General features: G+C 38.4%; 1 protein-coding gene across 1 annotated transcript; it reads left to right on the top strand.

Moving 5' to 3' along the window:
- The first annotated feature begins 952 nt into the window (after window positions 1–952).
- Window positions 953–3276, top strand: LOC113304581. The gene is made up of 5 exons (XM_026553721.1): window positions 953–1100; window positions 1218–1276; window positions 1478–1626; window positions 1735–1872; window positions 2898–3276. The coding sequence occupies exons 2-5, from the start codon at window positions 1261–1263 to the stop codon at window positions 2943–2945; spliced, it is 351 nt and encodes a 116-aa protein (XP_026409506.1). The 5' UTR covers window positions 953–1100; window positions 1218–1260; the 3' UTR covers window positions 2946–3276.
- Window positions 3277–14078: the final 10802 nt, after the last annotated feature.

Raw genomic sequence — 14078 nt, 5'->3', positions numbered from 1 at the left:
GGAAGTCAGAACGAGAAGAAGATGGTAGAGAAATTGATGTTTGTGGTAAGATAATTGATGGGTTGTATGAATGAAGGGTCTGAGTGAAGTTCTGGTTTTATTGATTGATACTGCAATGAGTAAGGAATGGATGAATAGTCTGATTATGGATGAACTGGTGGTGGTACTGAGAGTGAAGAAGGGGTCTCTGATTTTGGGTGTTGGTTGTTTGAATGGCTTGAAGCAGTGGTGATATGGTGAATGGATATGAGCTAGTGGTGATGTTTCCATGAAGAGGAGATGCAGATGGTTATGTTGGATCGTAGCTGCAGTTCAAGTTGATTGTGGTCGCAGAAATGGTGGATGTTCATTGATGGCTTTGAGATGAGAAGATATAGGCAGTGCAGAGACTGATGGTGCACTATCAAAATGAGGTTGTGCTGCATAACTGATATAGATGGCATGCTGGTGATATATGAGTCTATGGTGTTGATGCTCTATGGCTGTTAAATTTTTTGAAGTTGTTGCTGCAGCAGACTGAAATTGCAGTGTGGAAGTGATGCCGATAAAGAAGCTATGGAGTTGGTGTTCGAATGGTTAGGAGTTTGATTGAACTGCAGGATAGTAATTCAGATAATTTTGGTTGTGGGGTTTGTTTAAAGGTTTAGAAGTATTGCTTGAGTGAATTGAAGAAATGGAGGAGCTGAAATTTTAGATGTATGCTTAGGAATGGATTTCAGAGATGGGTATTGCAGCATGATGGTGCAAACTGAAGTTGTAATGGTCTTTTGTACAGTTACAGCAGACTACAGATAAGTTCCATTGAGTTCATCCTGTGCAAAATAGCTCAGTCCATGCAACTCATCCCACTCAGCTGAGTCAAATAGATTAACTGCAGTTAAAGAGTTTGAGTTAAAGGGAGGGTATTTTGGAGAAGATCAACAATGTTTTTTTCAGCAACTGCTATCTCGGCCAAAGTGTGATTAATATGTAACCAAATTACAAAAGTATGATCAGTTTGTAACCCAATTACAAAAACTATGACCATTTTGTAAATGGCCCAAAAAAAACAATTCATCAGGGAAAAGGCGAACGAGAGAGAGGAAAAGAGTATCAAGAGAGTGAGTACAAATTTCTTCGTCGTCTTCTTTAACGATCTCCCTGTATCTGTGTGCTGATTTGGTATTATTAGGTCAAATATTATCATGAATTATTTTAAGGTTCTTATGTTGTAACAGGTTTCAAGTTAGAAAGAAGAAAAAGGAGAAGGTATTCCCAATAATGGCAACCAAATATGGTAAGATTTTCTTAGTTTAGGATTACGTTTGATTATTACTATTAAGCTTCTGAGCTTCCTTATTTGTAATTGAAACCAATTTTTGGGTTTCAATTGCTCAATCTATTTGTATATGTTAGTAATTAGGGTTCTGATGGATTTTTCTTTGATTGTATGTTGAATTTTTGCTAATGAATATCGGTATTGATGTTTTTTAACCAGTTGATAAATTACAGATCCGTTTACCTAAGGAATATACACCTTGGTATCCGGATCAGTTGATTCAAAATAAGTATAATGGGATTGAGACGGAAGTCGATCCTAACATGCCTCCACCTTGGTGTTATGTCAATGCTATGAGAAACAGACAAGTAAGTTTTCTATCTTCTGATTTGGTATTATGTACATATTTCTTTGTGTATTTTGTCTTGATACTAACTAACCACCACTACTTTTGTTTCCTCTTTCTCTAATAATAGGGTATACCTAAATATGAAATACAACGAGTGTCGAAAGAGCCAATTGGACAAAGAGTTATTATGGTACCTGCTGGTGATGAAGAGATGGGGAACTGGTCAAACGAGCAGAAGAAGAAGGATCTCAATGATGAGGCTGAGGTGAGAAACTCATTCTGATCTTAACTACGATTTTGCTCTTGTAGTACTATCTGCAATTTGTGAACTTGTGAGGCTGGTTGTTTATTGAATTTTGTGGTTCTCAGTACTAGTTTTTATAGGTTAGGCAATGAAACTAGGGTAGAGGTCCACTATGAAAATCAAAGGTTTTGAACTTTACATTAGTTACAAAGCACACTGGGAGGCAATGTCAAGCTAGATTCAATAAGCTAGATTTCTCAATTGCATCAATAGTCTAAATACATGCTATGTTAACTGATACCACATTCAATAAGTTCTAGTTCTTCTTTAGTTTAGAAGATATAAAATAAGTCTTGCTATGGACGAGTAAATAGATATAAGAACCCTAGCTCGATAAGTTGCTTAAAGATATCAGTTTGATCAGTGTTTTAAAAGACGTTTGCAGTGCGTTCGTTTTTTTTTGCATTTCAGTAAGAAAACGCTTCAGTACTTGGGTTTAGTATTAGATCCAATATATTTGAAAAAGAAAAGGGCTTTTGGGCTTTAATATTAAGCACTGACGTTTCCTTTTGGTTTAAAGTCAGAATTATATAAAAAAACATAAGAACTATTATAAGCGTTAACTAGCCACCTGTCAAGAGACTCCAACATGTCCTCTTCTATTTTACAACTTCTTTGCATTCTTCTTCTTCTTCTGGTTGTTAATGGAAGTTTTAAGGTTTATTTAACAGATTTTTGATTTTGTGGTAGGAAGTTCAATCACGCTTCAACGCTTCGCTAAGAGAGCATATTGCTTTAAGCATTTGCTTTTTCAAACATCGAGTTCGATTTTATTAAGACTTTTAACAAGTGCTCTTCGATTCTGTCACAAATAAGTCTATGCTCGAAATGCCCCCTAACCAAGAACAACAACAAACTCTACTTAAAGGGGATAATATTGTTCAGTTAGAGTGCACATATCTGTTTTGTGTTTAAATACTTTTAAGTTTTATCTGACATTATGTCCATCAGGTTCGGATTAGTTTTAACAGTAACAAATGTTGCAGGTAGCATCACATACATCAGGGCTACTTCTAGAGCAGCGGCAGGAGTAGCTGATACAAAAGCAGTCAAAGAAGCCCCCTTTATGAGTGTGTGCATTTAGGGAGATGTTTGAAGTGTTCATTAGTGGCAAACATATAACATTAGATAGATCTGGCAAGCAAATGTTGAAGCCTCTCGCTGATATGTTTGTATTTCTAGGTATTCGTACTAAAGAGGCTACCACCTCTAAGTTGTATCTATCCGACTGATGAATTATAAAGTCTAAGCAGCCATTTTTGTTAAGTTTAAAACAAGAACAAATCATGTGTGATAATGGTTCTATCAAATATGTCATTACATGTTCCGATTGTTATTGGTACCCCTTTATTATTTACACTGCAATCAAAGAAAGTACTGTGATGATGTTTGGAGATAATGTGATGATGTTTGGAGATAATGTGACTATCTAGACCTTCCATTTCAGCGCTGTGGTTTTCATGCACTCGCAACTTGCATCCACTTTTCATGGGCCAACATGGTTGCAGAGGTTCATTTAAAGGAAGAAGAAAGCCAAGCGCTATGGTGACTTCCCATCCCTTATCCCAGCTATGCGGTTTGGGCAGGTTGTGCTTTGAAAAGCTAATACAAATGTATGATTTTAAAGGACAAAACATAGCCGTTATGTGACCTTAGAGCCGCTAATACATTCGTTGGATGTAATGTTGAAAAATATATTTATTGTTCCTACGTATATCTCTACCCATCCCATGTCAAAACAAACAACTTCTACACTAGCAATGTAACGGAAAAAAAAAAGAACTTTTGATTTCGCTCAAATTTTTTGAAAGATAACTCAACCTTTATCTTTGGTAGATTTATCTCTGTATCAATATTTGGTAGTGTATTATCAGACTAGGGGTCAAGAACAACAACAACATGGTTCAATGAGTATGAGTTACTGGAAGAGCATTCATAAAAACTTATGCACTGATGAAGGTAACCCGAATAATCATAGTGTAGATGGGTTGGTATATAAGTTGATGAATTTATGGTTGTAATCGCTAATGCCATATCGAATTAGGGATGAAATTGACGACGAATTTGTAGCAAGATCTCTAGAGGAATGGAGGAGACAGAGAAATCAAAATTTCGTTAAAAAACTCATTTCAACATTCTTATGGGAATGGACATATACAACCCGTTTGTTTTGACAATTCATCTACCATGTAATAATCCTCAATCAGAGCATTAATTGTACTAGTCAGTGCCGTTGAAACTCATCACGAACAGGCAACAATACTAAAAACTGTTATCCCTAATCAAAGGAAACCGATTAAACTTGGAATTGGTAATATATAGAGAATATGTTCGCAATATTAATCGTAAGGTTAATGCTCTAGTGCGTGAATACAATCAAGTTACTATTTGTCGGGAAATCAGTCGTGATTTTGTGGATGAGGATCCCTAAAATTTGAGGATATTGAAGATGATCTCTAAATGAGATGACCCAAAGATTGAACTACGAATAAACTAATCAATTGCTAATTCATATCAGCGATGCTGTAAAGTTTATTCAATCTATCAATAAATATGAATGACTATTTTTTTTTTAATCCTTTGTGTCATTCTTTTGATAGTTACGATTGCATTGCTTGTTCCGATTCAATATCTCTTTGCTTTGCTTTCGGATTATGAGATTTATTCTCAGTTTTTATTAACCCTAGTGTATCGATCTCATAATATGGTTACCTATTATGATTTTTTGACTTTTTGATTTAGCAGATTTCGGATCTAACCTATTGGGTTGTTTTATCAAATAATAATATTCATTAAACTCATGTGTGAAGTCACGGTTATACTATTATCAATTTATGTTTCAAAAATTGTTTATTTAGTATACATATGAGTTTCAGGTTTAGCTAAGATCTTGTCGACCTTTCTCTGGTAAAGGTTGTCTCTTTTTGTTATTGTTTTGTCTTGCAGGGGAAGAACAAAACAAGAGGGAGAGTTCTTATTGAAATGGTGCTTAAACGTCATATATTTATGGGGTGAGTGGTTATGGAAACCGAGCGAAGAATTATATTGATAATCTCTTTCCTGATATGAAAACTTGGTCGGTTCGAATCCTAATTTTTCATATCAAAAATAAGGTACAAATTTGGTTTTGTTTGGTTTATCATTTTTCTTGCTTTTTCTTAATGAAATAAAGTATAATTGTTTTGTTACAATTGGTTCTGGTTAAGAAAACTAAATTTATTCTGATTTATCTTTTTTGCTTCACAAAAGAAGATTCAATTAATTTAGTCCAAATTGATTCCTAATAAGATAAACTAAGTTAATTCTGATATTAGTTTATACTTATCAAAACAATGTACGATTATTCAGGTCTAATCGATCATTGATAAGAAAACTAGTTTTGTCTTATCTAAATGGATACGGCTATGTACGAATAATTGGATCCTGATAAGTAACTAAGTTAATTCTGATCTCAGTATTGACTTATCAAATTGAAGGAAAAATTACTTCGGGTAATTCTTTCCTTGGTAAGAAGCTAAAAAAATTACTTAGGTAGTTTCGATTTTAGTGATGCTTATCAAAAAATGGTATGTGAACCCTCTGTGCTTAACTCTTGTAGGTTGTATCGAGCTCTTATGAACTTGTAAGATCCTTTCGGTTTGTTTATGTTTTTTTTTTGCCATTTTGTGACAAAAAAGGGGGAGAAACATATGGAGTATACGGTGCTTTACAACACCGAGAAAGGATATATATGCTGAAAAGTATATATCTAAGGAAAGAGTAAAGCATTGACTAAAGGGGAGAAACTTATCATCATGATGTATAGTATTACATACTAAAAAAGGAAATAACAAATATGTTCATATTGAACATCTACCTATCTTTTCTTTAGGGGGAACTAGCGGAAAATGGGGTTTCTATGACCCACATCCCCGACCCTCGATGGCGGTCAATTGACCGTGGACCAGTCAAGACGGTCATAGATTTAATAAAAAACACGGAAAAAAAATTTAGTGGCTAAACACCGTCGTTGAATAACAATTTTTTATTACCATACTAACCCTCTTCAACTACCGATGCCGCGACCGCTGAGCCTAGATGATTCCGTGGTTAGATTTTCTCGAGATTGAATCTGCTCAATGACCTACGGTTGTGATTAAATATCTTCTCTCCACATTAAAACCCAAACAACCTTATCTCTTTTTAGAAATACTAATTTTCTTATAGTCTACGTAATGTTTACAACTTAGAGGATCGGATACTAAGCAGTATTGATATCTCTGTTGAACTGATAATGTTAAGTAATAAAAGGTAGTCAAGATCACAATAATAACGAAGAACAAAAATATAATGTAAATGCTACTAAATTATCATGAGACACAAGAGATTACGTGGTTCGACTTTTGTCTACGTCCACGGGGTAATGAGTGATTGTTTGTATTAAGTTGTGGTGGTTACAAATATCTTAAATGCTTCCCAAACTAATAGAGAGAACTCAAGTTTAAGTAAATACTTAAGTTCTAAATATTAAAGAGGTATAATCTTAAGACTAGATCTTTTTATCCTAGATATTGAATGCCCTTTGTTTGTCGGTGAAGCTTGGTATTTATAGCCCCTTCTGCTCCAGGTATATCTGTACTGTCTTTGGATCCATCGTTCCCTGATATACCTTCCTTACAAATGGTACCTTCCCTCACCGCATGCTTTCTCCTGTCGGACTCTGCCACCTCAGCTGACCCACGTTCCTTCGGGAACTTCCCAGCCTCAGTACAGATTGTACCTTTGTTCACCGCTAACCTTTGCCAGTCAGACTCTGCCACCTCATCTCTCTCCACGTGCTTTGATTAAGCATGTATATAAGAGATTTGCACATTTAATGCTGATTGGATATGTCATCTACCTCTGTCCCTTCGCCATATGCCTCCCCTAGACTAGGCTCTACTTTTCCATCTTAGCGGTCGAGGTATCCCTTCTTTGGATAAGATAAAATAAATCTACGAAGGTGTCTTCTGTTACTCAGGTTCCTCTATATAGAGAGGGCTACACAGTTATCTTGCACGCGACCACTGAAACCGTGACGCTGCTCCATAGAATATTGATATTCACAGTTTTCCCATTTTTTTTCATATTCTACCGTTTGGTAAGATTGGAAGAAAAAACTTCCGTAACGCCGCCATTTTTGCACGTACCGGTTGGGTGGTCCCTATATGTCCTTTCATGCAATAATTTCCCCTTGAATTTCGGGACATCCAAATTTTTGGATTCTCTAGCCGCCTATCAGAGGAGAACAAAGAAGGAATTTCATTAACTTTTCCATTATCCTCACGAACTGTCGCTCTCTCTCCCTTTCTCAGAGATTTTCTTTGTCTTCTTTTCCTATTACTGCCAATTTTATTCTTGTCTTTCGAAACCTCGTGCTCATTCATCATCAACAGGTTAGTATGCGTTGCTATTGCAACTATTTATTCTCTCCATTTTTTGCTCTTCATGATTAGATTTTTTGGTTTTCGATGTTTCTTCCTTCTTGCATGTATCGGTTTCTTCCTCTTTATGCTTCTTTATGTCATTTGAAAACATCGGTTACTTTATATTTTGTGATTTCACCATGAATATTCCATGATCCTTCTTTGTCTGCAACTTTGTCTATAGTGGTGAATAATCCTCCATTTCGCACCATGATGGGATTAAATTGTTTCCTTTGGTTGGTTTAGTTAAACCCATGCCCAAAGTATGCTTGTTTTTGCCCCAAATATGATTTTTGAGCCAACTGTAATTTCGGTCCGCCATTGTTGAGGAACTGTTCTTCCTGCTGGTGCTAGGAATTATGAGACTTCCGAAGAAACCTGCGCGTAAATATACGATGCCTAGGTCGTCGACTGAGCCTCCCCCGCGGATGGATCATCCTGATGCTATGCACTATCCACCCCTGAGGATACTGAGATACCTAATGGATCTGAGGTAGCCGTGGAAGCTGAGGTAGAAGAAGTTGCTGTTGAGGATCTTCCTCCCCTCCACCTCATTTTGAACTCCAAAGGTTGCAGCTTCGTGACAAAGATAGTTATACTAACTTGTCTTTGGCTGAGATCTCCAAGTCTTTTCGTCTGCATAAATTTGACATATCTTTTGTTCATGACACTGACGTTCTCACTAAATCCATGATTCGAAGCTTTCCTTATGATGAGAACAACATCTTGATTAGTGTTGTCCAGTTGGCCGCAGGTATGATCCTGCCTTTATTTAGTAGGAAGCATCCTTTCTACTATGATTTTTTGTCTACCAGGGAGGAAACGGTGAACAAAACTCAGGTCCGGGGATGATGCAGTACACTGGTAACTTCTGGCGCGCCCTTCGTGAGTGCTGGTACCGTAGCAAGGGCAAGACTACTTTGAAGTCCTATGACCCTTTTGCTCCTGGGAGGTCTAAGCAAGATGATTATACCCCTGCCAACTTCAATGCTACCTATGCTGATGTTATTCAGAAAAGTAACCTTCTTCCTTGGAGTGTTTCTCCCCTCCATATTCATGTTACTGCTAAGCAGATTAGGGAGGGCAATAGCCTTCGTTTGTTGGAGAAGATTGATAAGACTGGGCTGAATGTTATCCCTTACTCTGTTAATATTTTCTTGTCGAAGCCTGACTGCATCCGTCTTGATCTTGATGATCGCTGGGCACGTACTCCTCTTCATGTGGTGGGTCCCTGGGCATACGGTTTTACTATCGCAAATCCAAACGTCCCTCGTACAAATTTCTCTCTGCCTTCTAAGTATGATGGATATCAGTCTTGGGTTTTCAACCCTGTTACTTCTCATGAGGTAACCTTCATTTTCTACAGAAGTTTTTTGTTTTTCATCTTTGTTTTGTAGCCTTTGTTCAGTATTCTGATAGATCCTTTGCAGCCTTCCCATGCTTCTTCTGCTGGAACCGCTCCGGGCTCTGCTGCTGGGACTGCTCCGGGCCCTGCTGGTAACTCCGTAGCTACCAGGAACAGGAAAATAAAGGCTTCGATTGAATAAGCTAAGCCAACACCTGTGGAGGTAGGATTATAGCTATACCTCTGTGTTCATAGGTTCTTTAGTATTTTTCCCCTGATCCTTAGCTGGCACATGTGTTCTTCTAAAGTCTTTCAAGAGAAAAGGCAAGTTGAAGGATGTGATTGATGTTGAAGAATCCGATGAGGATTATAAGGATGTTGCGGAAGAACAAGATGACGAGGATATGGAGGACGTCGAGGATACTGCCCTTAGTCCTCACTTAGATGACATTGAGGAAGATTTTTCCAAATATACCCCTAGTCCTCTTCGTGCTGGTTCTATGGAAGGTGATAACCTTCAGGTCGATGGTGGTTATTTTATGGCGAGCCAAGTTAGTGCTCAAGTTGCCACACCTTCTTTGCTGCCGAAGGTACCCTCGTTTTCTGCTCCTGGTGATTTGCAACCTGTCGCTTCGCTGTTACTAGTGCTATGGTGATATATTCCAAAATTCTTCCATCTTCTCATGTCACTTCACTTCATTCGAGTGTTTCGTTTGCAAAGGGTGTTACTCCCGCGGTGAGGGCAAGCAGCTCCGGCTCCCAGCCGGAGAAGAAGGTTGTGATTTCACTTGATAGCTTCTCCTTCAATGCTACGCCTTCCTATTTGGGAAGTGCTCAGTCTGTCTCTAATTCCCCCATTAGAAAGTTGTTGGACCTCCACCTTCGTCACCATATTGGACCGTACTGGGTAATATTCCCTCTACTAGTGATATGGACTTAAGAGGTGCTTCTATTCAGGCGTTCTCCTTCATTCCTAGCTCATCCACCATGTCGTCTCTACGTCGTGGTGAGTATTCAGTACTTGCGCCCCATGCTCGTTCTCAGGTGATTGATGGGGTTCTTACGGATCTTGGGAAGGGTAAGTTACTTGAGAACTTGAGCCTTGAGAGTTATGACGATGCCATCCTCGAAGCCATACTGCGGGATGCAAAGGGTCCCTTTTGTGCTGAGGTTGATCGTCACCAATTTGTCGGTTCTTTGGAGGTTGCTTCAAAGTTTCTGCTCAGTATCGTGTGGCAAAGGATATATTCTTTGGCCCTGACTGCCTTCTCTCTAGCCATAGCTTTGGTGAAATCTGCAAGGGTAGAATCCAAGAGATAGAGGCCTTCATGGATACCTACGCTGATTGCCTTCCTCGTCTTTCGTTGTTCTTAGTAAGTGATTCTTACCTTATTGTCTTATGCATTGTTTTGAACCTCCGTTTGTTCTTATGCTTCGTTGTTTGCATCTTTGCAAACAAATCGACGTTGGTTGTACATTTTTCGAGTTTTATAGGGCTAAGTGTACTCACTTGAATGCCCTGCTGGAGCGTACCCGCCAAGGTATCTTTGTTAGAGAGCGATCTGAGAAAAACTCAGAGGTCCCTAGAGGCTTGTGATAGGTGTTATAAACACCTTATTTATTACCTATTTTTTATGATTTATTTGCTACTTTTCATGTTGATTTTGTGTCTTATATTTACTTTTGAGCTTATCAGGTGCAATGGAGTCAGTATGAGCAAAAGAAGGAGAAAACGTTCATTTGGAGCGTAAAAGACGAAATGTCAATTCACATGGGAGCAGGCTAAGTTGCGCGAGGAGGTGACTGTCAGTTCTCTACAACTGACAGTTGAGCAAGAAAGTAAATGGGTTGTCGGTAATCTGGAACTGACATGCCAAATATCACTTCGATGGCCCTTGTCCTAATGCACCGGGTGCCAATATCAGTTCCAACTCCTACACAAACCTAAAATTCAGATTAGATGTAATTTTTCTCATCGTTGCCTTCTTTGCCTGAAACTGAGAGAAGGCATGGAGGCACTATTATTCAAAGAAAATGAGAGAATCAGAGATGAAATTAGTGGAAGAGAAGGATACTGGTTGCAGAGAAGATGAACATGGTGATTAACTTGTTGAATCCAAGTTCAAGCTCAGAGGAAATCAAGGGAAATTGGTGAAGTTGTTTTAGATGTATACTAGGTTGCTATTGTAGCTTGGAATGAAGGGCAGAAGAGTGCAAATGATGCAGCAGCTACTGATGAAGAAATGTTGGTCTGTTGAGCAGCTGTTGCATAAGGGAAATTGATGTCGGTGGTGAAGTAGTGGTGACAGTGAACTCAAGAAGGGATCTATTGAGTTTGTGCAGTTCAAGTTGTAATGGTGGTTATTGCAATAGAAGCAGTGGTTGTAAGGAAGGAGAACTGGTGCAGCTACAGATACAGGACAAAGAAGCTTCAGGTGCAGAAGCTACAGGGAATGTGATGTGTATGCATTAGGAGAAGAAATGGCATTACAGCTGCAGTTGGAGGTTTCAACCGGTTGTCTTTGTTTGTGATGGTGGTCTTGATGAAATTGCAAACTAGTTGTGATGTTGCTGCCATGGAAATGAAATGGGTTTGTTGGTGTTGAACCGAAGCAGCTAATTGAAGTTGTAGCTGAGTTAATTGGTGCTTGCAGGGTGAAGTAATGGTTGAGCAGAGTATGAAGGAACTACAAAAGATACATATGGTCTTGCTTTGTTGATTGTGTGTGTTCGGATTGGATAGTCTTGAATTCGCAGGAACGAGATTTCATTAATTGTTATGATTCAGTTACAGAGATAGTTGTGTAGCTACAGTCGGGCCAAGATGCATTGTGAGATATGGGTTGTTGCCTGAATGGGGAAATTGCGGACAAGGGTTTGATAGTGGTCTGGTATTACAGTCTTGTAAGGATTTAAATATTGTGATGAATGTATGGATATATCTATGTGCAGGTGAACTGGAAAGCAGTGAAGATTTGGAATGTTGCTTGTGCTGTTGGCTTGAGATAATGGTATTGCAAGAAGAGTTGGAGCTGTTGTTATTGCTGTTTTCAATGAGGCTTGGTACTGAATGGAATTGAAGTAGGATGTGCAGTTGAGCGGATTTGCAGAGTGGTTGAATTGGCAGAGATGTGAATATATGCAATACAAGTGATAGCAGTGATTGCAGGCATGGAAGTTCAGGTGAAGCAGTTGATGGTGATGGAAGTTAGAAGGATGAACTGAATTTGGCATTGACAATGAGAAGAGAATACTATTCCAGTGGGACGATAAATGAAGCTGGTGAGATGCAGGTGTAGGTGATGAAGCTGCAGCTGTGAGAGTGAACTGCCATCTTGGCTGGGATTAGCTATGATGCGTAATGATTGCACTGTACAAGCTCAGGCCTATGCAAAGAGATTTTTACTGGGATACTTCCACATGTGGGTTTTTTCACACATGGGCTTGGAGGGCTTCTATCTATTGGACCGTTTGAAAACCTAAGAAGAGATACAAAGGAGAGATTTCTACAACTTTGAATACCACGTATTTTTTCTACTTGGAGCTTTGGAGGAGAGCGGCGATTCTACTAGGGTTTGCTTTCATTTTTATGTTTCATCTTCTTCATTTTTATTATTGATTATGATGAACTCAAAAGCTATGAGTAGCTAAACACATAATATTGGCTATGGGATAAAGTTGATTTCTCAAATATGATATTTTCATCTATGATTTAATTTTGTCTCAATAATTTATTGTTTATGATTCATGGTTTATATTGTCATATTATTTGATTTTTTGTTTGGTTGAGTCCGGAATCAATTAGATGTGAATTCATTTTTAAAGCTATGTTAGGGTTTTCAATACGAAAAAGTTGTTTATCTATGATTCTAAGTAGCTTAGTGTGGTTATTACTTGTAGTGATACATCTTTATAATCACATATGAATCATATCCTTGGTTAAATCGAATTAGTGCTTTTACATGTTTGATTGCCTTGATTAGTCTTATTCCATAGAACTTAGTGCTTTTAGGGAGTTAAACTTAATTGTGCTTTTACACTTTAGGTTGCTTTCTAGGAAGAATTCACATATACATCTTTTAATGTGGTTGTGATGAAATCATGGAATTAGCGGGATATCCTTGTGATCAAGGTATCCTAGGACATTTAGTAAATGAGAGATTAAAATACCTTGTGGAGGATCTCGACGCCGCTGAGGTGGATCTTGCCGAAGCCCAGCATAGTTTGGAAGAATCCTTTATCCATGTTGGAGGTAGCTTAGGGTTCTTTTATTCCCGAAGAATTCTTTGTGCCCCTTGTTTCCGTTTCCCATTACTTATCCCCTTTATTCATGCAGGTCTCTAGGAGCAACTTGTAGGTGCGAACGCTAAGGTTAGTCGTTTTGAGGGCTAGTTATCTTCTTTGGAGATAGCTCGCCAATTTGATACTGCTGTCAAGTTCAAAGTCGGGTCTCTTCAGCAAGCTAATGACCAGATCAGTGCCCAGATGATAGAGCTTCGTCGAAAATCGACCTCTGATTTGGAGACTCAGGCCTCCCAAATGAAGGTGGAATTCGAGCACTCGGCCATTGATTATATCAATGATGCCTTTGTTGAAGCTGAACGCGAAGCTGACGGATTTGTCTTTCCTCGTCTTCCTTATCCTTGATTCTGATATATCCATCTTTGTTTAAGTAAACTCTTTGATGTTTTTATGTCCTCGACTGAGGTATCTTGTTTAGATATGATGTCTCTCTTCTTTGAAGAAATGCTTTGTGAGGTTTTGAACCTTTGTTATCTGCAACTTTTAAGACATGTTAGACATATTTTGGTAAAATTATCATTTCACTTATGTTATTGTATGTATATTTTTCTACACGTAATGTGTCTAATTGATCGTAAAATCAAGTTATCACAGGTTGCTACGGTATGCTTTACCTTTGGTGGAACATTCATCGTCCTACCCGGATATCCTTTGGCCAGAAGGTATCATGGTGGCGAGGTTCCCTACGTGGGCAATAATTTTCATGTAACCCTACGCGTTCAGCGCGGAGACTGCTTTACTTCGACAAGGTATCTCTATAGGGGATATCTTATTTTTTTCTTATACCTCATGAAAGGAGTCGTCGCCCCAAGGATTCGAGATTGACATATTCGCAGTTATGCCTTGCCTTGCCTCATCGTCAATCCTGACGGAGGGTGTCTATGCTAACCCAATTGTATTAATCAAAACTAATTATTTAGCAAAAATTTTCTTTCATTGATTAGTAAGGTTTATAACACCTTAGATCAGGGATAAAACATGGTAGGTTATTGCCCATTCCTTTCTTCTCCTGAGTAATCACCATTCTCTTACGGGTAGTACTTTTTTAGGTACATCGCATTCCAAGGATGCTGTAG

Source organism: Papaver somniferum, chromosome 8 (assembly GCF_003573695.1).
Source record: "Papaver somniferum cultivar HN1 chromosome 8, ASM357369v1, whole genome shotgun sequence".
Classification (NCBI taxonomy): domain Eukaryota; kingdom Viridiplantae; phylum Streptophyta; class Magnoliopsida; order Ranunculales; family Papaveraceae; genus Papaver; species Papaver somniferum.
Note: the sequence above shows the minus strand (reverse complement) of the source record. Positions and strands in the feature narration are given on the sequence as shown.